This window comes from Glycine max, chromosome 14 (genome assembly GCF_000004515.6).
Source record: "Glycine max cultivar Williams 82 chromosome 14, Glycine_max_v4.0, whole genome shotgun sequence".
NCBI lineage: Eukaryota > Viridiplantae > Streptophyta > Magnoliopsida > Fabales > Fabaceae > Glycine > Glycine max.
The window spans coordinates 7,153,524-7,180,592 of NC_038250.2; the positions used below are offsets into that span (position 1 = coordinate 7,153,524).

At 32.2% G+C, this 27,069-nt stretch overlaps 3 protein-coding genes across 6 annotated transcripts; 2 read left to right on the forward strand and 1 right to left on the reverse strand.

The window, feature by feature from the left end:
• Nucleotides 1–1,160: 1,160 nt before the first annotated feature.
• On the forward strand, nt 1,161–8,973 carry LOC100782129 (trimethylguanosine synthase). Of its 4 annotated transcripts, none has more exons than XM_014767254.3 (11): nt 1,161–1,348; nt 1,457–1,496; nt 1,611–1,656; nt 1,764–1,858; nt 2,993–4,047; nt 4,678–4,847; nt 5,201–5,432; nt 6,322–6,457; nt 7,382–7,476; nt 7,605–7,728; nt 8,514–8,973. In XM_014767254.3, the coding sequence occupies exons 1-11, from the start codon at nt 1,266–1,268 to the stop codon at nt 8,589–8,591; spliced, it is 2,154 nt and encodes a 717-aa protein (XP_014622740.1). In that variant the 5' UTR covers nt 1,161–1,265; the 3' UTR covers nt 8,592–8,973. The 4 variants fall into 4 exon arrangements, with proteins under 4 accessions (XP_014622740.1, XP_014622741.1, XP_006595971.1 ...); XM_014767255.3 differs by having other exon boundaries at nt 1,767–1,858; XM_041009269.1 differs by lacking the exons at nt 1,161–1,348; nt 1,457–1,496; nt 1,611–1,656 and adding exons at nt 2,079–2,122; nt 2,294–2,374 and having other exon boundaries at nt 1,776–1,858.
• A 4,660-nt stretch (nt 8,974–13,633) lies between these two features.
• Nucleotides 13,634–18,733, forward strand: LOC100782306 (uncharacterized). The gene is made up of 8 exons (XM_003544414.5): nt 13,634–14,061; nt 14,166–14,343; nt 14,516–14,614; nt 14,745–15,455; nt 16,025–16,388; nt 16,894–16,975; nt 17,574–17,793; nt 18,368–18,733. Exons 1-7 carry the CDS (start codon nt 13,867–13,869, stop codon nt 17,778–17,780), a joined length of 1,836 nt encoding a protein of 611 aa, XP_003544462.1. The 5' UTR covers nt 13,634–13,866; the 3' UTR covers nt 17,781–17,793; nt 18,368–18,733.
• A 7-nt stretch (nt 18,734–18,740) lies between these two features.
• On the reverse strand, nt 18,741–24,767 carry LOC100782667 (triacylglycerol lipase OBL1). Its single transcript, XM_041009289.1, has 5 exons — nt 24,409–24,767; nt 23,653–23,846; nt 23,425–23,458; nt 19,664–20,289; nt 18,741–19,369 (listed from the first exon to the last, which is right to left on the reverse strand). The coding sequence occupies exons 1-5, from the start codon at nt 24,716–24,718 to the stop codon at nt 19,091–19,093; spliced, it is 1,443 nt and encodes a 480-aa protein (XP_040865223.1). The 5' UTR covers nt 24,719–24,767; the 3' UTR covers nt 18,741–19,090.
• Between the last annotated feature and the right edge of the window lie 2,302 nt (nt 24,768–27,069).

The following is a 27,069-nucleotide window of genomic DNA, read 5'->3' on the forward strand; positions in this document are numbered from 1 at the left end:
AAGTCATCATAGCATGAATGGATTTTCAGATAATGAACAAGCCAAAAGTGAATGTCAATTGTATAATGTTGCAAAGGTATGCATGACCATTAAGCTATTCGTTGATCCTAAACACCTTTGAAAACGTAACAACCAAGAACCACTATAAGTTCTAGAAACACCTACAAAGGTTGCACTCTTTTTATTTTCATGTTTTCTAGATATGAAAAAAAATTTCTCCTTCTAAACACCCCTTAATGTTGCATTCAGTCCATCAAAGAGTAAAAGGTTTCCTCGTAACATGTAAGTCATGGAGTTGTTTGCATTGTTGGTTGTGGCCAAGGACATGAAGGGGAATCCTGTGACGTGCCTAAACATTGGCAATGGCAACAATGTACAATGAACCCAGACTAAAATTTGCACCATTATAATTATATCATTCGTATGCCTTTAAATATTTGTAAGTTGCCAAGCAAATTGTGATCAATTTTAAATGTGATGGTTAATATTGTAGTGGATCCAATGTGTCATGTCTAAATAGAAGAAATGGTGAAGGAGGAAAATGGATAGTCTAGCCCAAACACTTCTGCTATTAGAAGGGTGTCTACCCTTGGTTGCATATGAGACATATAATATCTGGAAAAATGACTCTTTGTGCCAAGGTTCTTATGTATTTTTATTATCAATCGGTTTGATTCAAAATATATATTTGTATCATCAATCAATTAATTTGAATAAGAATATATTTATATTATCTTTTTCAATGTCCAAATCATGAAAATTATATTAATTGCAATCACCTTCATGAATAAGAATATAGGCATGTAGTATTTGTGATGGTTTTTTGAGAGGATAGTATTTGTGAGTTAAGAATGGAAAAATATTTATACTCCAGGGGATTTAACATCATTTATTTTTTGAATTCCGCAACGTATATATAGGTATTTATAAATGAGTTTGTCATATGATTTTTTTTTCATTACACTTAAATAGTGCAAGATTTTTTTTAATGTGAATTAGCTATAAATTTGAATAAGAATATATTAATTGATTACTTTAAAAAATTTACTATTTTAATAACATAAAAACTTTATAGTAATAATAATATATCAAATTAAAGCCTAAAATGACTTTTTGCACAAGTCCAACTAAAACGTGCCACAGAAGCGTTGATTTTAAATTTACGAAAATTTCATAGTTTGCAAAAGAAGCCTCTGTCTAGCGGAAGAAGAACGTTGGTGTGCTTTCGAGCAGTGACTGTAGTCTTATTCTTCTTCTCTAACAAAATGGTCATCGTCGATTCCGATTACGAAGGTGCCGCCATCGAAGCCCTCGGTTCTCTCTTCAAGGTCACCCAAGTCTTCCTCTGGTTAGTTCTCACTCACTCATTCAAACACTCTCTGTTTTTCTCTGCTCTCAAAACTTTAGGTTTTAATTTCTTTTATCTTCTTTGCCTCCGTGTTTTTTTTTTCCACAGGGATGATGGCCTTCAGGTTTCATCCTCAGCTGAACGCTGGGTAAGTTTATCTTTGCTCTCTTTCTTTCTTTCTTTTTATTTTTATTTTCTAACTGAATATTTATAACTATTGTATTGGAACTTTGATGTGGCGTCGTTTTTGTGTGCGTGTTAGAAATTGGATGAAGCTGATGACAATCACGGCTCTGACCCCGTTCCTGGCAAGTGCTTCTCACTCTTCATTTGAAGAAACTTGTGCGAGGAGAATTTTATTTATGTAATCGATCCTTTTGTTTTTCATTTTAAAGAAAATTTGTGTTTTCTGCAGCAGATTTGATTGACCTTATTACACCCGAGGATTTGGAGCTTACCAAACAGCTGAATGAATTGGGGCTCCCTCTTTCCTTCCAGACAAACAAAGAGGTAAGCACACATATAAATTAGTATTTTGTTGAAATGCTTTAATTGAATTTGGCATCTCTCTGTAAAAGTGAGAAAAATAGAGTGAGTGTATAGTTTGCAATCAATAGCTGATATTGTAATTGTAATAAAGCGTATATACACATTAAAATCTAAAGGGTTGGTCAAGTCGAGCAAGTTAGGATCTTGTATCTGACAGGTTGCAAGGTCTTGTCTTTGATAGGTTGCAGTTCGAGCTTTTGCTTGTCTCTTTAGGGTGAGGTAAATGTAAGTACTTTTGTGAGTGCTCTTTAAGCCTAGCCTTGGGCTGGGGCACCATCCTCCCCCCTACATTTTTTTTGTAACATAAAAGAAATCTGCTCTATTAATTTTCCAATCAATGATTGTAAGTTTGTAAGTATGTACTTTTTCTTTTAAAGTGTACCTCTCACTTTACAGGAGTGAAATCTACGGTGCTCAAGCTCTGACTCAACCCAAATAAAAATTCATTGCAGCTTAGGCTCTATGTGCAATAAGAAAGTAAGCCTGTTTTCTTGGTACAAGCTTGGCTCAATCTAAGCTCACTAGTTTTCAAGTTTGATAATGAGCTTAATCTACCAAGCTCAAATTCTTAACCAATTGGAGCCTTTAGGCTTAACAAGTTAGGCTATGAGGCAGACTTGAATTTGTGACCCAATAAATTTCACTTTTTCTCTTACATATTTAATTTTGTTACAAGTTAAGTCATGCCACAATAAAAACCAAGTGCTTATTAAGTCGTTAGCTTGTGAACCTAGCTTATTAAAATGTTAGCAAATGAGATTTGACTGGCTCACTCATTGTCAGCCCTAGTTCTGATTAAGAAATAGTGAAGTCCAAATTGAATTATAAAAGACAATAGGTGCAGTTTAAAGCTATATAGTTGATACTTGTCTTTGCGGTAAATTCAATAATAGTTGTTGATACAGTGGCAATCTGAATAGGTTCTATAATGGACATGATTTTGATTTTCTTATAACAATTTTGTCTATTCTGTTTTGAATGAGAGAGCATCATCACTTGTTCTCCTCTATCATTCGTGTTCTGGTCTGTATACACAATTAGATTTTTTATTTTCAAGATTGCTATTAATTATGTTTTTGATTTATCTTGATCTAGAAAAATGGACCAGTAAAAGGCAAAAAAAAGGGTAAACTTTTGAAGCATCCAAATACTTGTCACAACCCTGTAGATGAAACTCTATATGAAGTGAGTGGGGAGGAGATTGTATCTCCCGCTAAATTTCATGATAAAACTAGCAGTCCTTTATCTTGTATATCAATGCTGGGCCAAAGTGAATCTTCTTTCCTTGAAGGTGCCATGGATATTGATATGACCCAATGTGCCTATGGTGAAGGAGCTAATTCTGCTTGCTGTACTGGGTTTGCTAGTGGTGTTTGCAGGGAGATAAATAATGATAATATAAATCAGGTAGCAACTAATGATGACCAAGATGATGACTTTTTAATCAGTAATGATCGTGTTGATTTGAAAACTGCACCTGCTTCAGATACTGGAGTCTCTGCTGGAAGCCATTTGAAAGGTGCTGGTGTCAATTATTGTGGTACAGAATATGATGAAAGCTTGATTGACAGTGAATGTTTAGAAGTTTCACCAATTGTTGGCAAAAATACAGATTGTGATACTATTTACAATGATGATGGTGCTGCCACTTGTCATCCACATTCTATTGAATCAGAGTTGCATCCTGTGAGTTCAGAAGGGATTGAATGTGACAGAAATGATGTTTCAAATAATTATGCTGAACATGGAGATTGGATGGTCGTCTGGGATACTTTCTATGAGAGAACATACTTCTACAATATTAGAACACACACTTCTACATGGGATGCACCCTCAGGGATGGAGCATCTGGCAACTGGCAGGTATACTGAATCAGATGATAGTAAAACTCTCAAGGCATCAGAAGAATGGGGAATACAAAATAGCACCAAACCACCTGAGGAAACCTTGATTGAAGAGAACTTGGAAGTAAAGCAACATGAAGAGTATTTGACAGAGAGTGGAGTTGCTGTTGGCAATTTGGTCTCTGATATCACTACACATGGTGAAGACCAATCGCTCAATCATTCAGATGGGTGTCATGAGAGAAGTAGTTGCAATGATGGAGTTTCATGCTGCTTAATATCAAATACTCTGGATCATATCAATAGGTAATGTTTTTTCTAGTTTTAATTCAAGCATAATTGAAATAAATGTTTGCCTATAAACTATTATCAAGTTATTTTGAAAAAAAAAATTATCTGTTTAAAATTCTTTACACATTGCAACATTAAACAAAAGGAGATTGGTCTTGACTATTTCTCCTTGCGAATAACAATATAAATGCTGAACCTTTACCGTATATTATTTGTCTTCTAAGTATGCCTAATAACTTTTTCCTAAACAGATAATATAAATTGCAAAGTTGAGTATGCCTTTCAATGTTCAAAACAATTAGAAGAGTAAGAAAGTGTCAAGGGTTAGGTCTCCAAAAGTTTAAGTTTTTAGGTTAAAATTGTTAGGTTTGAATGAAGCAGCACAGGTCTTAAGTTGGTTACATATTTTTTTTTAATTGGAAGATTAGGGATGGCAAGAATAAAATAGTCTTCACTTGGTTAAAGAGGCTATAATATGATGTCATGAATCAATTCTCCCCAAAGCTTAAGCTTCTAAGTGGAGGCTTCTGAATGGTTTATATTCCTAACAAGTAACAAGAAGAATAATATGAGTGTGCATGTCTTAAGTTGCCTTTCTGATTTTTGTATTTTACTTGCTCTCCTAACAATTGATACGCTTTGCAGCTCTAATGAAGGATGCATTCAGGCAGCATCAGAGGATAATCATACACCCTTGGAAAACATGTTAATTGATATGTCTGGATTGGATTCTAAATCTGATCCTTTCGAGTCAAAACAGGGAAAGAAAGTAAAAAGAAGACAAAGGCAGAGGAAATTATATAATGAAGCTGAGGGTTTGTGCTAACACTTTATTCTTTGTAACTGCTTCTACCATATGTTTGGCTTTTGCAATATGGTTGCTATTCTACTAAATCTGTTAGCTATTTGGATCCAATGTTGTGACAATACTTTCTACTAGGAGTCAAATAAATATAACACTTGATAAATGCTTATAAGTTATGAATAGCTTTTCTGTTCTTGGAGTCAAATACCCAGGATACTGGATAGATGCTTCTATGATTGATAAAAATTGATTTCCCAATGTCATGTGACACATTAATGCCTAAATGTAGATTTTTCTCAGTAAGTGTGTGTTGAAAGTAGATAGCTGTTGCCCTTGTAAGAAACCATTTTTTGCATTTTGCAGATCTCCACTTTCAAGAAATGCCTGAAGTGTATTCTGCTGCAGTTGGCAAATATTGGTGTCAGAGGTATAGTTTGTTCTCTAGATTTGATGATGGTGTAAAACTGGATGAGGAAGGATGGTTTTCTGTCACTCCAGAGGTTATTGCTCGGCATCAAGCAATACGTTGTGCAAGTGGTGTGATAATTGACGGTTTCACTGGTGTTGGTGGGAATGCTATCCAATTTGCACAACAGTGAGTACTGAGTACTGGGTACTAATAGTCACTTAATGATTTCCTATAAATTCATTTTATTTTTTGGTGACTCTGATGAACAATTTTTACTAAATGTGTATTGTTTCACCAAACTCATAAAAGACTTGTATTTTTCCAAGGAAGAAAAATAAATTTACATTTATTTAATTAAGATTAATCAATTCTTTTAGCAACTTGAATAGCTTTAAGATAACATAGCAAAGGAGAAACATTAAACATGTCCTTTGGTTTGTTTTTATCATCTCATTTATGCACACAGCCTCCTTTTGTTCCAAGTTACTAAGGATTTTGTGTGACGTATCTGATAGGCATACCTGAGTGCCTTTATGGCTGCAACTTCACACCCATCCTTTGATTTTACCTTGTTCTGATTGGACTGTCCAACTGGTGAATCTCATATTGAATTCCTAAAACATTTGCACCACCCTGTGTTGACCTCATGCGATATTAATGTCTAAATGGCACTATTACAGGTGCTGTTGAAGCCACCATAGGTCATCAGTGAACAATATTAGCTGATTAGCATATGTTCGTATCTTTTTCCCTTTATTTTATCTTTATGCATAGTATTCCAATTCATATAGTCTAGTAACTACTAACTAGTAATTGCCAATATTCATATACTTTTGACTGCTAGTTACAACTAGACATAGAGATAACGATGTTGTCATTTTATCTATATCTAGTCAAGTGATTCCGGCTGGATCCCTAGTGTCATTCCACTATCAAACAATGTTCGGGTTAAAATTTCTGCTACATAAGTATAATGTTGTAATTTTGGTCAAATACTTATTCTTCCTATGAGAAACTTATTATTCTTAAAATGACTTTTGATCTCTACTTAGCAACAAATTATTTGGTATTACAGGTGCAGGCATGTAATCGGAATTGATATTGATCCATTGAAGATCGAATATGCTAGGCATAATGCTGCTATTTATGGTGTAGATGATCAAATTGAATTTGTAGTGGGTGATTTCTTCCACTTGGCACCAATGTTAAAGGTACCAATGTTTTCATATAACATGCTTTGCTGCTTTTAGTATTTTTTTTATTTTTTATTTTTGCTTGGGGAAGGTCAATGTCATAATTGATGTATTATGGCATGGCTGGTTATTTTTTGATTTTTTTTAAAAGGTTAACAAATATATTGAAGGCAGGCAATTTGAGTAGCAAATGTCATCTTTCAGAAGTAATAAATAGAACATTTATTATGCTGCACATTGATGATATTAAATAATTGTACAACAGAAAAAAAAAGTGCGAAATTTGCGTTTTGTCTTTGTTTATTAATCTTGAGCTGGCGTGTTATTGTTATTATTTTTCTTGATAAGTAATACTAGATGACAAAAATGAGCTTCAGACATGCTGTCTCAACCCGACCACCTCCCCCCCCCACCAAAAATATATCTACTCTCTCTTTGCTCTGGCATTTAGGGCAAATGCACTGTTAAAAATTTCAATTGCTTCTGTTCAAAAGATTTTTCTTGATGCTATTCTCTGCCCTTGTAAAATCTATAGTATTATCAACATCTTCTCAAATAAGCTTTAGTCTGTGTGCCTTTACCAACCATTTGATATGTTTCTAGTCATTACTGGTTCTGTGTCTTGTGCTCTTGCCTTCCAGTCAGTTAGCAGTCAATTAGCCTAGGTACCTACATTTAATCAGATCAGCAGTATTTTGTTTATTTCTTAGTCTTCAAGTTAAAATGAACTAACAAACCCCGTTATTGACCAAATAGTCAAGGTATCCAAGATTAAATCCTTTACCACTTTCCCACTCTTCTAATTAAATTAAAATTTTCTGCACAAGGTTTGGGTAGGTCTGTATGCGAATTTTATTTGCTAGTAGCATGCTCTAATTAACCTAAATAATTTTTTGGGCTCAACAATAACAAGATAATTTATAACCAAATATTGCCTTGCAGGCTGATACTGTTTTCTTATCTCCACCATGGGGGGGACCTGATTATGTCAAGGCTGCTACTTATGACTTGAAGACGATGCTTAGACCACATGATGGGTGTGTAGATGCTTGTCTTTCTGCTTTATTTTTTTTTCTTAATTTTATCTTGTTTGATATTTTTTTTTTTGGTGCAAAGATAATAGCTTTTTACACTCCCATTTTAACTTAATGCTGCTTCTGAGTAGATATACACTGTTTAATGTTGCAAAGGAGATTGCTTCCAGAGTTGTTATGTTCCTTCCAAGAAATATCAATTTCAACCAATTGGCAGAGTTATCTCTGTCATCCTGTCCATCATGGTCACTAGAGGTAATTTCAATTATTTATCTGTTTGATATGCTTTATTTTGAAGTGTAATCTATAAAAGCCCCCCTACCTTTTTAGGGGGAAAAAAAGCAGTGGGGCAGGGGGTGAGACAATATGTCTTACTAGGGTTAAGACTATTTTAATGTTGATAGTTTGATGGATGTTTGTCTGTTTGGTAAACTATTGAAATGAAGTTATGTTTTACATGATCAAGTTATTGTATTCCTTACAGGCTTAAGAGGTATATAACAGAACAAAAAAGAATAGATGTGTTGTCATGAATCGTTATATTGGTGTATAATGTATAATGTGGTAACTCTGTCTGTCTTTGGGTAACTAAAAGATTAGGATGTCCAACTTCCCAAGTGTACCTAACTATTGGGTTGTAGAATTATCAAGTTTTTATATGATTTTGTTATGCCAATACTGTAGAAATAGCTCTGTAGGTTAATTTGAACTTCAGCTGCTTGGATTTGCTATTGTATAAAATTTCTTAAAACTACAAGTACAGGCTTAGCTGGTTATGTTTACCCTTCTTAAATGAGTTAGGACTACAGCATGTTGCAAAATGTAACATAGGAGCAAACATAAGGAGAAAAAGAAACAAGGCACACTATGATTCTCAATGCTACATTATCTTCAACGTTGGTCTTATGTGAAAAGCATAATATAACTAATAGCCATAGGGGGGTTTATTATTATGTTCTTTATATCATCATTGTATTCTTTGGTGGCTTATTAAATATTTTTCCCTTGAAAATTAACCCTTTCCTCTACGGTGGTTCTAGGTGGAGAAAGTTTATTTAAATAATAAATTGAAGGCGATCACTGCTTATTTCAGTTCTACATCAGGTGGAGGGTGCTAGGTTAAACACATTTGTTACAAGTGAAATTAAGGATAATCATCCCCTGCGAGGACAAAAAGAAAAGCACTAACTGTGGTGATTTTGAAGTTACGCACCTGGAATGGTGTTTATACTTTTCCGAGTCATTTAGCCTAATCTCCAGTGTGCCACAATAACTCTCCTGTTTTGTCTTTTTTCACATTATGTTGTGAAAGCTGTGCATACTGTATTTTACCCCCCACCCCCACAGGAACGTGTGCATATTTTGAAACAGTCTCCAATGCAACTATGTAACAATAGATGTACAGATAAAATGATTTGGGAAAGGTTTGTGGATTGTATAGCTGGTGAATTTATCAGCCAGTGGAAGAGAATAGTTCCCACTGGTTCACTACCTTAAAAAGATGGGTTGCTACTTGCTAGTGACTAGGGGTGTTCATTATCCGTCTCATTTTACTAACCTATTTCGAGTAGAAGCTTATTTTGTTAAGTTCAGATTTTACAACATAACTTTATATGTTTTGAAGACCTTTAAATTGTTCTTTCAAGTCATTTTAACCTGGTCGTATTTTTTTGATAAAAAATGTTTTTTTTTATAATTATAACTTAATAATAAGATTTCTTGAATTAATGGATACTATTTTGTATAATATATGATATTTATATTGATATCATTTGTGTTAAATTATATACCATGAAGTATACCTTAATTTTAATTTTATACATCATCAATTCAATAATTTAATATATAAAGTTAATATTAATGTGTACAAATTGAATTGACTTGATCTTATCCCCTATACTAATGTACTATATATTAATGTTTTTATCTGCTGAGTTTTGGTTAAAAATAAATGAATCAACCAAAATTTTGGGTCGGTAGGTTCTAAGATAAATTCATTCTTACCCATTCATGAACACCATTAAAATGCATATGAAGGAGTAACTTGTGTCAATAAATTCAAGTTGATTTAATCTTATTTCATAGTATATTATTAGATTTTGATTGGGTTGGATTTAGGTGTAAACAATTAATTTAATTAAAATTTTAACTTAGGTAAAAATTAAAATAAGAGTGTTGTTAATCAGTATCTTAGGATATTAGTTAAGGAATTAAAAAATATTTATTATAAAAGTCATAAGAAAGTATAAAAAAAAGTTATCAACAATACCATTTTACGTATTCTAATACATTTTTTTTTATTCTTTAATCAATATCTTAGAAACTAAAGAAACTAGTTACTATTTATCTTAAAATAAATGTGTTCCAACTCATAACAGATAAAAACCTTACCGTAGACAACTTAAATGTTTTAGGTTTTGCAAATGGAATAGTCACTAAAGCCATTCGCACATTCCCATCCATGACTGTTGAGACGATAAGGTGTAAGGTGGAGCCCTAACACGCATTGGGGACCGTTCTAAATGAGGATCAATTTCGATCAAGTGAATGTTGGCTATTTTAGGTGTGAACAATTTAAATCCACTTAAATGGTTCGGCCCATAATTAGTTGTCTATTTTGCCTTATTTTTGTCATAATAGTTGTCGGATAGCTTTCCCATAGTGCAAAATAGATGCAATTATTTAGTGATTAGTGGGTAATGGCGCCAAAGGTAAATAAATGACAGTCCTATGGTAGGTAAGTAATACCTCTCAACTCTTAATGAGTAACGCTACTTTCTAAAACTTTTAATACTCAATCTCGGTTGCAAAATCCCTCTAGGTCTTGTTACTGTTTAACTAACTAAGCACATTAGTTAACAAATTAATAGATAGGAAAATCTTATTGAAAACTAACTTGAAATATATTACTCCTTCCCACTTTCTTTTTATTATAATTTCCTTTTTTAAGTTGTTTTATACAAACTAAAAAAAGTAATAAATAAATGAAAGAGAACAATAATTTTATATATTTAACCTTATTATGATTAACTTTTTTTAGTCCATATCATTAATATTATAAAAGATATAAACAAAAAAGTAATTATTATGATTAACTTTTTTTAGTCCATATCACTAATATTTTAAAATAAATATATTTTTGTTACAGGATCTTTTTATGAGAGGAAGGGACTAATAAGTATTTTTTAATAAAAAAATATTTTTTGTTCTTTAACTATAAATAATAGGCTAAATTGTAAGTTTGGTTTCTTTAGTTTTCAAATTTTGTGATTTTAGTTTTCTTTATTTTAATGGTAATAATATTTGATCTCCTAATTTTATAAATTTGAAATTTTGATCTTCTTGGTAGATTATTAACAAATAAATTTGATTAATAGAATTATAAAGTTAATTATAAATTAATTAAAAAACATTAATTATTAAAATCTTTAATAAAAAAAATTTATTAATCATAATTCTCCACAACATTTTACTCTTTATTTTCTCTGCAAACACCTCTTTCACTTTCACTACACTCACTCCATTAACAACATCACTTTAGAGTTAATAACCTTTATTAATATTTTTTAATGATTCATAGCTTTTATTTTATAATTAATTTTATGACTCTATTAATCACAATTATTAATTAATAGTCTATCAAGATCAAAATCATCAATTTATAAAAATAAGAGATCAAATGTGATAATTAAAAATTAAGAGATCAAAATCATTGAATTTAAAAAATTAAGGACTAAAATTATAATTTAACCTAAAACTTAAAAAGGATGATTAGCATTTACCAATTTTATATATATATATATATATATTCATCAACCAACCTACTTTTTTACTTATTTAACACCATAATCTCTCCTCTATTGTTTTTAATTTTATATAAACAAGATTAAGCTCCTGCTTGTTATAAAAATTGAAAAATTAACTCCGGCATTTCATAAACAACTCATTTTTCAATACAAATTTACGATTCAGAATAAGTTAGACACATAGTATTTTGATCATTCTCAACAGTGGAAAATTAATTTTACTAACAAAAAGTTTGATAACGAAGATTTGCCAGAATAGCATTAGCAGTTCCATCTAGCCTAAATCCCTTTTAGATGGAATCAGAATGGCATATGAGCAACAGATCTGGTCCACGTTACCAAGTCTCATGCAGGTTGGATTCCACAGACTATGAACTGGATTTCTTTATATGCCCACTAATTAATCAAACCATTGTCTTTATGTCCTTTGAATATCACCAAATAACCCCAAAAGAGGTTATAAATATTTCACCTCCGATTAATATAATTATAATTATTCTAACAAGTTATTGATCTCAGTGATATTAAACTAATTTTATTTAAATAAGATCTTGAATTCGAACTTTATGAATAAAAAGATGTCAGGAGAAAAAAATCTTATTATAAATTTTTCGATGAAAATCAATTAATATTTTATATCAATAATATATTAATCAAAGAATATAATTATAAATATGACAAGCTGCTAGCCGCATTAATTTTTTGGGTGAGAAATGAGAAAAATGTCAGTGTCGAACATCACATGCCCAAGCCTTTCTGCATAAAATTACAAAGCACGTAATTTTCTTAAAAGAAAAATAAAAAAACCTAATAAGGAAAACAACTTGTAAGAGTTGAAATTTGGTCGGGACAGAAAGATATGGTGGTCGGCACCCTTTCTTTGTCTTTTTCTCACTTTGATGCCAAAATTACATTTTAGGGAGCACGATTTCTTTAGATCACAATTTGTCATTTTCAGTAATCATCGACCCCTTTTTTTTCCCAAACAAATCATATCTTTTAAATAGTTTTAAGTAAAATATTGAGTTTTTTTTTTCCAACAGTCGAAGTGAAGTTCGAACCTATGCCCTTATATACTCTAGTGGGTTAATATTAAGTGCTTTTATGCTTTAAGAAATATGTATTTATAAAATTGTATTCTATTTTTGCACGTAGAATGAACTTACCTGAGCTATTTACTTTTCAAATTTTCAAAATAACTATTAGTACAAAACTTAATTGTTTGAAACTTTATTTTAAGTGAAAGAAGTAACAGCTGCCGGCTTCTGTTGTGGTGCCAAAATCACAATCACATAGGAAACTAATCAATTTATTTAGAATTCAAAACATACAAAGGTAAGACTTGGGAATATAAAGGCTAAAAATTAATAAATAAGAACATTCCAACAAAAAATCGTCTATTTAGAAGTATAGTATAGACACCCTCGTATTATAATTTGAAAAAAGGTACGGAAGGCAATAATTTCTATAACAAAAGGGAGAGATAATTTACAGATAAATAACGAATAAGGAATATTCAAATTTAAACCTATATATGAAAAATATTAGGCTAGCATCTAGCCATCTACTACTATTAATAATAAGGAAGACAATAAGTTAGTTTAATTCGAAATAGAGTTTTTAACGTCAAAATTTAACTCAGTGCAAAATACTTAAGATGAAAGCACGTAGCCAGAATAAAAGAGAGGGGTTTCGTTAAAGAAATTAATTTAGTTCAAAGTTTGTTAAAGCTAATTATAATGAGGCACCGAATAAATATTTTATATCATTATCTTACGAATAATTTGGTCCCCCCTACCGCAGAACTTTACATTTAAAAATTGTTCAGTAACATGATTACCCAAAAAGTAAATCCTACTTTAACCAAACTTGTGGCAATCAAGTAGGATCTCCATAGCCTTAACGGTAAACCGCACTTAGGCATAGTAATCATCATTATCAATAATTCAATACTATTGGTCCTTTAATTGTGGAATAAAAAGACAACAACACCCTACACAATATACAAATCACTCCTTCAGAAGCAAAGGTTAATGGACCTTATAGTAACTTCACAACCAGTTAAAATTTCATAGTCAAGTAAAGAAATTAACTTTTTTTATATCTCTTTTCAAGTTGTTTGCGTGTTATTCTTTTAAAATAATGTCATTTTGAAAATTGTGTGTTAATATTTAATTATAAAAATATTAATACAAGGACAATAAAAAAAAAAAAAAACAGGTCAGTCAGGTAAACTAACATCATTTTAACATTAAACAAGTCACTCACTCTCACTGTCCTTGAAAAATATGGTTGGTCAAGCTTTGACAGCACAATAAGTAATAACTCACTCTCTCATAGTCAAACGACAATGACGTCTTAAAACTCAAATCAAATCAAAACTCAACAACGACACCAACCCTTCATTCGTTTTCGTCCTCCCTAATAATAACACCAACTAGTACCAAACCAAACACAAAAAAAAAAAAAAAAAAACAGTAATACCCGCCATATTTACTGCGTAAGCGCGAGTGTGAGTGTGAGTGTGAGTGTGAGTGTGAGTGTGTTGTTCTCTCTGCGAAATGCGAATGTGATTCGAAGAAGCTCGATGAGAATGCGAGAGTTAGGGTTTCAGGAACGAAGGTCGTGGAGGCGGAGAGGCGGCGACACCAGCCCCGACTCCGTCATCTTCACTCTCGAATCCAACTTGAGCCTCTTCTCCTCCGCCTCCGCCAGCGTCGACCGCTGCTCCTTCGCCTCCGACGCGCACGACCACGACTCCTTAGCCTCCGAAATCTCACTCGTAAGTAAAACGCCACCACACACTTTCCGCTTCTTCCCCCTCCCATTGAAAGAAAAATTGAAATTCTCAAAATCTGAGTTTCTCGTGGTTTCGTCGAGTTGCAGCATTTGGCAGCACAGGATCATGACGGTGATTTCGCTCATAGCGAAAGCTGGAGCGGTCCAGATCCGGATCTGGATCCGAATAAACGACAACAACAACGACATGCAGATACAGATTCAGATGCAGCACACACGAAGCATCGCCGAAATCGTTTCTCCGGGAAAGGAGAGAAAGCGAAAGGTGTGCGAGTGTAGCGTTATTATTAATTTATTATTGTTATTGTTGTTTTTATTATTACATTAACGTTAACATGCACTTGCGCTTTGTAGTTTGTTTTGTTTGAAAATCAAAAGAGAAACAATAAAGTGATTCACTGACTCTGTTGTTTGTTGTTGTACTTTCCGTATCGAAGTTCAAAAGGAAGAAGACAGTGACGGTGGTGACACTGAGGACGGAAATCAACACTTGGAATTTGATTCGGCCAGAAACTCTTTCTCTCTGGCTCTCAAAGGTACCTTACCTTATCTACTAGAATTTCAATTTCAACTTTTCAATTCTAGCATTTTTTTTTTGGTTTATTTTTGTTTACTTTAATTATTTGTTTATTCATTATTTTGAGTTGCTTCTTTTTGGCGTTACAGAATGCCAGGATCGGAGGTCAAGATCTGAGGCGTTATTCAAGAAGCACGATCGGCGAAGGCCTGCTTCGTTAGATCTGAACAATGCCATTGGCAATGGCAATGTTTCTTCGCCTCATTTGGGATTAAGTGCTATGAAGAAGAGCACGCTTTGTTCTAGAAGGTCTGGCTCTGGCACTTTTCCGAGTCCTGGAACGCCTAATTATCTTCACGCCACTGTTGCTATGCAAAAGGGTTGGAGTTCGGAGCGAGTTCCTTTGCACACCAGTGCTGCACGCAAGCAGGTTGGTGCGGCTCTGTTGCCTTTCAACAACGGCCGAACTTTGCCGTCCAAATGGGAAGATGCTGAGAGGTGGATTCTTAGTCCTGTTTCCGGTGACGGCGGCACCGGGAGGGCCTCGCTCCCGGCGCCGCAGAGGAGGCCCAAGTCGAAGAGTGGGCCTCTTGGCCCCCCTGGAGTTGCTGCTGTTGCGTATTATTCCATGTATTCCCCTGCGGTGCCTTTGTTTGAAGGTGCGAATTCAAGGAGCTTTATGGCGGCATCTCCGTTTTCTGCTGCTGTTAGTGTCCCAGCTGCTGCTGCTGATGGGTTAACTGCCAGTTCCGGTGGCAGTTGTGGGGTGCTCTCAACCAGAACTGATCCTTGCATGGCTCGCTCGGTTAGTGTCCATGGTTGCTCTCAGATGCATAGTCAGTCATCACTGCCTGCCCAAGGTTGTTGTTATATAGTATATTATATCCCTTGTTTGAACCTTGTCTTGCTATGGGTTTTGGAGAAATATGATTTTGTTGATAGTGTGTTTGGTTCCACATTCTTAAGCATTGGACTCACCTTAAGCTCAAAGCTACACAGAGTAGCCTCTACGTTTTCCCATGATTTGATGTGAAAAATCGCCCTTATGTGCGTTTGCAAAGCTGATTCAAATACGCTGTAATTTGTCAATCAAGTTGTTCTTGCGAAATATCATGGTCTATTTGTGTGTGTTCAATACTAGGAGATCATGTGTTTCAAGGGTGACTCAATAGGACTGGACCAGTTTTAATTTTCTTATTTTTAGTTAATCTTCTATCTTCTGTGAACTCCGCGTACTTGCTGTGGGATTCTGTATTGATTGCTGTTGGGAGGTGGTATGAATGGAACAATTTTGGTTGACAACACTAATGATGTGTGTTGATAGTTGACAATTTTATGCTTAATGATGAGATGATGGTCTTGTGTAATTTAGAAACTATACTTATTGTGCTTATGATGGATCATTTTTTATGTTGGTTCTAACTTATAGGGGAGAAGTTTGATGGTTTCAAAGATGCGGGCACCAATGTATCTCCTGCTCTTTCAAGGAGGGATATGGCCACCCAGATGAGCCCAGAGGGTAGCTCATGCTCCTCTCCCAGTTTGAGGCCTTCTTTCTCTGCCTCCACTCCACCTTCCCTTCCTCTCTCAGAGTTCAGGAGTTTGCCTTTCTCTAAAATGGATATCAGGGATGTGCCAGTAGATGAACATGTAACCATGACAAGGTGGTCCAAGAAACACAGGGCCCTATTCTCTGGCAGAGGCTCAGAAAATGTTGACAGCTGGAAAATTAAGGAATCAAGTAGTCGATCTTCATCTTGGGACATTTCTGAAGGGTCAAAGACTGTTTCAAAGTATGTCTTCTTTAGTATCGTATCAATTTCATTCATTTTATCTGGTAAATAAAGAAAAGTGATTCTGGACAATTTTAAACTGAATTTGATGATCATAAAAAGAATTTGCCATTAAGCAAGCAGAGATTTTCCCTTTACAGTCGACCATTTTTCACCCTGCTGTTGTCCAAATGCTACGTGTGTCACATAGAAATTATAGTTCATGATGGTACCACAACAGTTGGAGTTTGTGAAATTTATGGTGATTGATTTTCTAAATTAGCTATCTTATTGGAATTTGAATTAGTTGATTAAAATGGTGTTCTGGAGTTGTCAATGACCTCTCTTTATTACCTTCCAAATATAACAAAAATTGACCATCTGTATCCAATTCAAAGAAAATATATAATGTGAAGTATTTGATCTAAAAATTTTATCCATGAGAAAACCTCAGACTTTACTGTATAAGAAATCTTTGTGTAAACTTTACATTGTTTCTGAAATTCCAGCATTTTTACATGTCCAGGGCCAAAAGGGTGGAAGCCAAAATCAATGCATGGGAGAACTTGCAAAAGGCAAAAGCTGAGGCTGCAATACAGAAACTGGAGGTTAATTACTCATGTTTTCTTTTTGGGAGAATTTTAACAGGAAATTCGTTACACGTATTCATTAATTAATTAATATAAAAGAAAAATAGCCGTTGAAGTGATTTTATATATGATAATTTATTTCCTTAAATTAATCATCTTATTGTTATTGCTCCTTCATGGTAAACATTTCTATTAAAAAAAGAAACTTCCTTATATTCTTTTAATTCATGGTATTTAATTATTTTCTTCTTATTTGGTTATCCTCTGTTAGCTGTATTTCTTCCGAATGACTTGCTCTTACTGGGATATAATAGTAGTTCTGATCAGTGATCACACACATCCCTTGTCTTAAAACGATGAACAAGTTATTGACTGTGTTGTCGTGAAGAATAGAAGCCATTAATTGTTGGCTGTCTGATAGGATTGGGATATCTTAAAGAAAGCTTCTTCACCCATGTCGTGTCGGAAAGAATGTCTTCTTCTTCTTCTTCTTGGATCATGTTTGGATCATGTTTTTGTTAATTCATTTTGCTGCATACTTGCATTGAGGATTCATTTGTATTTGAGGAAGGACAGAAACTAATAGATCATGATCTCATTATTTTTGCTATTTCAGATGAAGTTGGAAAAGAAGCGAGCATCATCTATGGATAAGATTATGAACAAGCTGAGATTGGCTCAGAAAAAAGCTCAGGAAATGAGAAGTTCAGCTTTAGCCAACCAGCCTCATCATGTTCCCAGAACTCCTCACAAGGCTATATTATTTAGTAGAGCCAGTCAGATGGGTTCCTTAAGTGGTTGTTTCACCTGTCATGCCTTTTAAGCTTGAAGTTTGGGTAATTTTTTCTGTAAACCTTGTAGTAATTCAAAAATCAATCCATTCTTCGATTAATTTGGTATTTTTTTGGTTTCAGAAGTCTTAAAGCAACACACTTTTCAATGCCAATTGTCTGCATAATTTTGAATGTGAAAACTTGTACATTTTTGTCAAATGTACCCGAGTTTTCTGACAAGTGAAAGGGATTAGAATGCAAGTTATGCAGGAATCATTTTCCAGTATTGACAGATTTTAAAACAGATGTCTGCTTTTGTTTCCTTTTATGAGTAATACTATATCCTCCTACAAATGTTTCTACTACCTTATAAAAAAAGTATTAAATGAAAAAGTAAATGCATTTAATCTGTTGAAAATATAAAACACATTCAATACTTACCATACAAGGGAAGTAGGAAGAGCAGTAGGAGGATATAGAATTCTTCTTCTTTTATATTTTAAGCCCCCGCTTCCCCTAGAGTTTTGATACGCTCAGGTTAACTATTCCCTTATCTACTTACTGTGGAAATTTGCACTAATTATATCCTTGTTCATTCTTATTTATGCTGATAAAAGGTTGTTATTTGCCTTACCAGGTTTCATAATTCAGAAAGATTTAAATGTGCCCCATGTTAATGAATTTTCGGTGGATAAAAGAGAGAGCAGCTTACTATGTTGACACTAAATTGGTGTCATCTTGGTTGTGCAATGCATGAAATAGCAGCGCCTTCTGAAGGCATCCGATAAAATCTTAAGTCCCTTGTGCCCTCACCCTTGGGAGTTTGGATTCAATGATAAATAATATGTGTATGTACGTAGGCCAAACTTTAGAAATAAGCTTCATTTTTATTTTATTTTTTTCCTTTCCTAAACAGTTTGCTGTTCAGAAGTAATATGCTATCTATCTTCAGTAGAACGATAAATTAACCACAAATCTGCAATTTAGTTTTTCCTTCGCAAAATCACCCTCAGTTCAGTTCGTTGTCTGATTTATGTTTGTTTCTTATTTCGTATCTCTTGCTAATTTTACCTCGCTGATACAAATTTTCAAGTCAATATGCTACGTCCTACGCCAGTTTATTGTATTTGCAAGAGAGAATGAAGAGGATTAGTGGACTTGGGAATTATCTCATGCCATTATTTGTCTTAAGATATTTTGAATTTGATCTAAATCTGAATATGCCACAATTAGAAAAACACATCTTTAAAGTAATTGTTCGATGAACATTCTAATATCAGAAAGGAAAAAAAAGGAAAAGAGCACAAGAATTGTTATTGTGTGTAATTATTATTAATTAGTTTTTGGTTAAGCGTTGACATCAGTCAGCCTTGGAATCTTGTGAGTTTTGAAGCTCCAGAGACTTGTTTAAGGATCCCAATCTGGTAACATTGACGTAATCTGTAGGAAGATGAGCTGGTAGTCCTGGAATTATCAATCCAACAAGCCTGAAAATCGTCATGAACCAATTCTGTATATAGTCTCTACCTTCTATGAATGGGATAAGAAATCCTCTAATTAGCTCCCAAACTGCGTTTAGGATCTTGGGTATGACCCAGAACAAAGAGAAATAATTCTTGTTTGGCTCCTCTTCTAGAACCTGGATTGCAGTACATAAATAAGTATCAGTCAGAGTATATCTGCTATTTGGGTAAGCTTATTTCTAGGAAAGAAAAATAAAATGAAATGAGTTTGTGTAAGTTCAAATTAACAGATTAATTTGTAGAAATTCTTTTATCGTTTAGAAAAGTAAGACGAGAGAGCTATAAGTTAATTTTAACTTATAGAATTTTTTTTTTCTCCTAGTATTTCTGAATAACTTTGTCCAAACAAATTAGGAGAACAAAACGAAACACAAATATGAAATCATACACTATTTTCACACTGTTCATACCTGCCCATGGTACAAGCTGTTGAAGTAGAGGCAAGAACCAAAGTGCTTAAAGAAAAGGGTTTGGTCATCATAAGGGACCCTAGGCACCACATCATTGCAGTAAACATACCTCATATACCTCACATCATACTTTCTCAACTTGTCCTTCATGAACTCCCCAAACTTATTGTCCCCAACTCGTGGCTGCCCAAAGGTATAAACCCCTTCTAACTTTTCCAACAGCCATTCCTCCTCATGCATTGTGAGCACTGCAGCAAACAGAATTGCCAAGGCTCCTCCCAAGCTGTGCCCTGTCAATATGAATTTTGCATCCTCTTCTGCCTCCAACATGGCTCTCAGCTTCTCTCTGATTGTATAGTAGGCATAAAAATGATGAGGCTCACCACTAGTGCTGCTTTGATCTATCTCTTTGGGCCATCCACTGTTCTTCTGAAGACCTAAAGCTTTCATGAACCCAGCATGAATCCTACCCACATTGGGCAACTCATACCAGGAGATGTCCACGTCTGTTCTCCATTGGTCCGCATCAAATGGCTCCGTGCCCCTGAATGCAACCACAATCAAGTTGGCTTCGGACTTGCTGTCTTGCACTATGATTGCTCGTGTGGACCAGAGTTCTTGGTAATCTGCATCCCATCAATCCCATTCAAGCAAAAGATAAACATGTAAAATGGAGAATCCAGGGTAAAATATGATTTTAGTTTGTTTTTTTTATATCATAAATGCTAATTGTTAATTTTTTTTCTAGTAAAAAAGATTAAACTCACCATATTTTTTCTTAACCATCTAACCAACCTTATATCTCCATATATGGTTTTTGTTCCCATACTTTTACTTAAAATTGATACTAGTCTTCTACTTTAGTTTCGATCGATCCTATTTTTAAATTTTAGAAAAATAGTGGTTTTAATCTCTCATCACATAAAGAAAATTTAGTTTTACCGAGAATACAGTAATTGAAAACATATTTTATCCAAGAATCTAACTAAGTACTTATCTCAAATATTGCGGGAATAAATAAGATAAAAACAAACAATAAAATCAATAAATCAATGAAAAATCAATAAAGATTAATATCTCAAATTGTTACTCCTCTCATTTCATTATAATTGTTATTATTATCTTAGATTATTTTACTCATACTAAGAAAAATCAATAAATCAATGAAAAATAATGACAATTTTATAAAATTAACCTTTTGATTATTAATTTATTTTTTATTTTAGTAGTCCATATCATTAATATCACTAGGAATATAAGTAGATAAAGATAATTAATATTATATTAAAAAATTAAGATGATAATTAATTTTGAACAAATTTTTTTAGATGACAATTATAATGGATCCAAAAGGGAGTATTTGTGTGTGTAGATTTCTTTGTTTTACAGATATTTTTCTTCTTTTATACAAATTAAGTTTACTTTATATACTAAACATGTCCCATGTATAGTGGTATTAAATAAAAGAAAAAAAGTCAGACATGTCTAGGCTATGGCTATGTGCAACCAATTATATAATTATTCTTTTTTTTCTTCTTTAAAACAGATTCCAATTCTTAATTTGAAAGAAGTTTTTAAATGTTTTGTGGGTATCTTAAGTGAGTACTAGTATAAGCTAGCTGGCGTAAGAAAAATAAAGAAAAGGAAAAAAAAAACATTAAAACGTACGTCTTAACACATTAATATTCATTGATCCTTTATATCCACATACCGAAAATTTGCTGGCCATTTCATTTATATATGGCGATGAGAGTGATTGTAATTTTAAAGAAGCAGGCTGTTTCAGCATTTTAGATTGACGATGGTAAAAAAAATAGGAAAAAGTACTATTTTTAAACAAATTATCACAAACTTAACTAAGAGATCTTCCCAAATTTCTCTCTTTTGGCTGTCTTTTCTAAACTTATTAGCAAATGGAATTCCTTCTTAAGTATAGATTGGCGCAATTAATTAAAGCCAAGCATTTTTCTACGGCCGTCTTGTTGATCATCATTCATAATTTCATATATGATTTCGAAATCACAATTTTTTTTAGCAAAATCCTAGCCAAAAGGGCTCACTCGTATTCAGGATGATAGAAATTCAAGGATTTTTTTATTATATAGAAAAAAGTGTTTTTTTTTAAGAATTTATAGAAAAGGTGAATTATTTTTTAAAGATTCATTTTAAAAGTAACTTTTGAAAATAACATAAAATCTATTTTCATTTACAGATTTTTTTTCTAAAAAAAGTTTAAACAAACACGTTAAAATTTTAAAAGGTTTTTTTTTTTTAGAGAATAAAAGTTTTTTTATAATAGCACTATTTTTTTTTTATGAAAAAGGGCTAGTGAATGTTAATGAGAAGTGAGCCCGTACGTAGATGTCGGGGAAAAATATAAAAGAGAAAAATGATTAAAATGAATGATTTGTGATATAAAAGGTGAAAAATTATTGAAGTTCACTTATGTCATATTTCATCAATAATTTTTTTTATATAATTTTCTGAAAATTTTATCATTCATAAATAATAAAGACATTATAAAAATAAAATTTATTAAGATACTATGATAGTCTCTGTTTGAAATCTACGTAACCTAGGATATATCAAGTCAAGAGAGAAAATTTCAATCCTGACTTCTGAGTTGCAACTTGTAAGAAATTTGTAATTCACTCCAAATTAACGACTTGCAACCATGGCCACGTATTTATATAGTGGTGGAAGCATCTTCCTTAAAGACACGAGACAAATGAATTCAAAAGCAAGCAAACAAACAAGCAAAAAAAAAAAAAAAGCACATTGCAATAATCTAAAATTCTACGGCAGTGTAAAAAATTTGGAAGCATACCATTAAAAAACCAAAGGTTAGGTCGGAAGCAAAATGTGACTTGTCATTCATTGGTAAATGGAGGGAGGGATCCATGAAATTAACTGTGTTCCGTAGTAAACATTCTGCCATTGTTTTTTTTTTCTCTCTTAATAATGTTAATATTTACGTTTAAATTTTATTAACTGTGTAATACCAATTTCAGAATTTATATTTGAACAGATCAAGTTCAAATTCCATGCAATTAAGAGTCTGGATTTAACTTGTAGAAAGAAAAAAAAAAGTTGTTCAAGCTTGACATATTTGAACAATCAAATTTATATAAACTAAAGTTTGATCTTGAATTGAATAAAAATTTGAGAACTTGAACTTAATTAACTTACTAGCTTGCCTATGACTTGTTTATTTTTTTTTTAATGGCATTTCTTTAAATATATTTTGTATTAGCTTATATATATTTAACATATATTTTCTTGTTAAAAAGTAAGAAAAGATGATAATTATATTTAAAATTTTATGTTGTTAATCTATTTAAAAATAAGACTCAAACACAAATTAATTATTTGTGGACTATTAATGGTAAGTCTATAAAATTTGTGTTTTATTAATTTAAGAAATTGAGCCTAACTTTAAGCTCAAGCTCATATATAACTAAATAAATGAATTTAAACAAGTATGAACTAAGCTAGAATAATTGATGTATGGATATACCATTTTTGTAACCTTAGTATAATAGAGGAAATGGCATGCAAATATTTTATGCAATAAATGTGCTTCCTTTTCTTCATGTTGAGATGCTATGCACTTCGATATTGTTAGTTTAATTTTCAGATCAGGAAACCAGCTTAGCAAAACATATTTCTAGTAACAGTACTGAAAAGATGTTTTATCTATCTGCTGTAAATTTTCGTATCTTCTAAGCAAAATTTACAAAGGATGCTTCTTAATTACGTACCGTTCCAGAAGCTGTGTGACCCCAAAAACTCCATCTGCAATCATATTATAAAAGGAAAACAAATGTAAATTAAACCCGAGTCAGACATCAAAATTAATCACCAAAACTAAAAAAAAGTTACATATTTACGCTAATATATATATAACTATTTTTTTTATTAGTTACGCTAATTCTTTCTCCATCTAGCAAACCAATATTGCATACATATACAGAGATTAGAGAACTTACATCCCAATGATTTTGCACTGCGTTACTAACGAATTCTTCATTCTCATACGCTAATTTTGAAGCCATCATTGAGAGGAACCCTTTGTACTTGGCATCATTCTCCTTAATTGTTTTGTCTAAGTCAACTCGTGTGTCAGTGATGCCCACCACGGATAAGAATGCTGCCGATGATCTTTCCGGTGTTTTCATCTTTCCTGCACCACAAATCATATATTAATTCTCATGCAAAAGACTTATCATATACTAACAGAATTACTTTTGAAAATAACTTATATGTTCATAAAATATGTTTTCAACTCATAAGGTATTTATGATTATACTTATGAAAGCAATTTACAACCTATATGAAGATAATTTATCAACTTAATTATATATAAATATTAATATGGTAAGCACTTGTTTAACAAACTTTAATTAAGTTATTCAATGGTTGTTACTTTGAGTTTGTGAGAAAAAAATATGAGAATGATTTTTATAGAATACATATTATTGAAGAATAAAAAAACTAGTATATGATTAGCTTTCAGATTGAATATTAATGTTATATTCTATCCAAAGAATTGAAACATGTAAATATATCGAGAAGTTATACTACCAGTTAATGTTATTTATTAGTTTTTGTTAGAATTCGATAAGGAGATTCGACATTAAGATCTCTCTCCTTCTTCCGTGGATCCTAAAACCCTCCTTCCCAACCTGTCAACTTATATGAATGATCATAATGGTGAGAAAAGAAATGATCGAATGGATAATTACCTGTTAGAAATTTGAACAAGAGCCTTATTAAGCCTCCATTGCTTGATAAAAGATTGAGCCACAACTCCAACGTGTCCCCAACGTTCTTCAAGGAGTTTCTTGAGGCAACGAGAACCTTCTGCGCCACAATGGATATGAAGAGGAGCCATCTTTGTCGAAATTCTCTTGCCTCAATCTCACGAGGGCACTCAATGAATCCTCTATTGTTCAAGTTGGAAGAGAACAAGAGGCGTCCAAGATCCACAGCACTCGCCTCTTGTGGTTTCAGCAACAGGTAATTCAAACCAAATAGTTCTTCGGAGGAAGCCATTGCTTTAAGAAATGGATTAATTTGTCAAGTGAGAAAGCGAGATAGTTTTTTGAATTATTGCGTCAACTTCTAAGACAGAAACTTATATAGGACATGAAGCTCATATTTATAATATTATATAGCAATATAACATTCATAATAACTAAAGAATTGACATATAGATGATGTAAGTAACATCTAATTGCATTCATATGCGTGAAAATAATATATTTAACAAAAAAATTTATATTTAATTCTCATTGTATAAAATTTCATTAGATCAACAACAATCATATATCACATATAAGATCAATCTCTAATCTAATAGATTAAAAGATATCTATAATTTCTAACTCAATAAAAAAAATATAACATCCATAGATTATCAAGTATAATATGTTATTTAATGGCAATTGGTGTCATATACAGAAAACATATGATAATATTCAATATACAGTGGCTTGCGAAGAAACAGGTTTTATATAAATAATTAATTAATGAGTTGCTTTTTGGTGTTTAGCCCTTAGTTGATCATCCTTAGCAGATTTTCCTAGCTGCTTCTTTCATGGGGTCTTTGCTGGTCAATGGAGGCTTTATACCTAGATGGGACTTGGGACATAAATGGCGGGTGGAATACACGTAATAATATGCATATATACTTTTACCAATTCTAATTAAAATTATGGCAAAACGTGAGGTTGTCACCAGTCCAAAACTAGTTGCTGAGTTATAATGACACTCTTTGATTTAATGGATGGTTAAGTTTGTAAGATTTTTCTCCAAAATTAAGATACTGTACGTAGGAAAATGTGGCATCCGCGTGCCATATATCTCCACCTATTTTTAACCTTTCCGAGAAAAACAAAGTTGTGTGTCTATAATCTCTAAGGTTGGTTGCACTGTTAGGTGAGGTTATATTTTAAAAAAAAAGAAACTTGCACCCAAGTCTTTGAGGTTTATATATATATAAAAGCTTGAACCCAAGTCATTGGTATCGAGCCTGAGGTTAGGAGATTATAAAGAATGAATTTATTAAACGGGTTTTATATAATAATTAATGAGTTGATTTTTGGTGTTTAGCCCTTAATTGATTATTCTTATTGGGTTCTCCTAGCTGTTTCTTTGTGTGGGTCATCCACGTGCCTAACATCTTTTCCAATTTTTAACTTTTCTGAGAAAAACAAAGTTTCGTGTCTAACATCATATCTTAGATTGCTGTTTTATTTTTCTCTCCTTTTTTTTTTAAAAAAAAAAGAAGCAGCTCGGACAAGTCTTAGGTTGGACTTTTATCTCCCTATTTTTTTTTATAAAAAAACAAAAACAAAAAATCAAGAGCATGAGGTTGGGAGACTATTAAGAAATAAATTTAATTAAAATCCACTTAAAATATAAAGTTTTTATACTATTATTTAATATATTATTTTGTTTTACTTCAATTTAATATGTTATTTATGTATAGTAAGATTAATTATTTTCAATAATTACTTAAAAACTATATTTGAGTTGATTTCTAATTAGAATATATTTTGACAAACATTTTTAGTTAGCTTATAAGTTTAATTTTCAATAGTTTGTAGCTTTTTTATAAGATATTTCAAGTAACTTTTACTTTTTTATATTTTGACTATGCTTAGCAAAAGTAATTGAAAAACAAAAAATATGTTTCCAGCTAGTAGACGAATGCTAAAAGATTGTTAATATAAATATCTAACAAAATCATTTGTTGTAGTAATTGTTAAATGTAAAATGATAAATATGGATATGTTTATATAATATTTATATAATTTTTTTATTTTATTGATAAATATATTTTGAATAATTTTAATTTTTAAAATTAATTTTAAAGTCTCATAAATTTTTTATCTTTAGATCAATTACTTTAATTGCATTTCTTAGTTTCAGTTATTATAGTTTTCATATTATGCATTATACTACTAATCCTATATTGTAAAATATTTTTAATAAAATTAAAATAAAATAAATTAACACATACTACTCCTAAAGTTAAATATAAGTCAAACTAACTAATTTTTAAGGTATTTTTTTATCATATTTTTTATGTTAAGTTTGTTTGTTTCACTAAATTTTATTGTATTTTTAAGAATCATATTCCCAAGAATATGGTTTATGGGAGTATTATTTCTAGGTATATTTCAAAATATGTTGGTTAGATTTTAATATTCTTAGAATTTTTTTAAAATTTAAAACAATTCAAATAAGTAAAATTGGAAGTTACATGCATTTTTCGAGAATAACTTTTCATATTCTGATGAAAATATCAGGTTTTCATCTTTCTTCATGAGAATAAAAATATAGGAAAACGTATTAAAAAAATGAAATTACAACATTCTCAGTGCTCAACAATACATGAG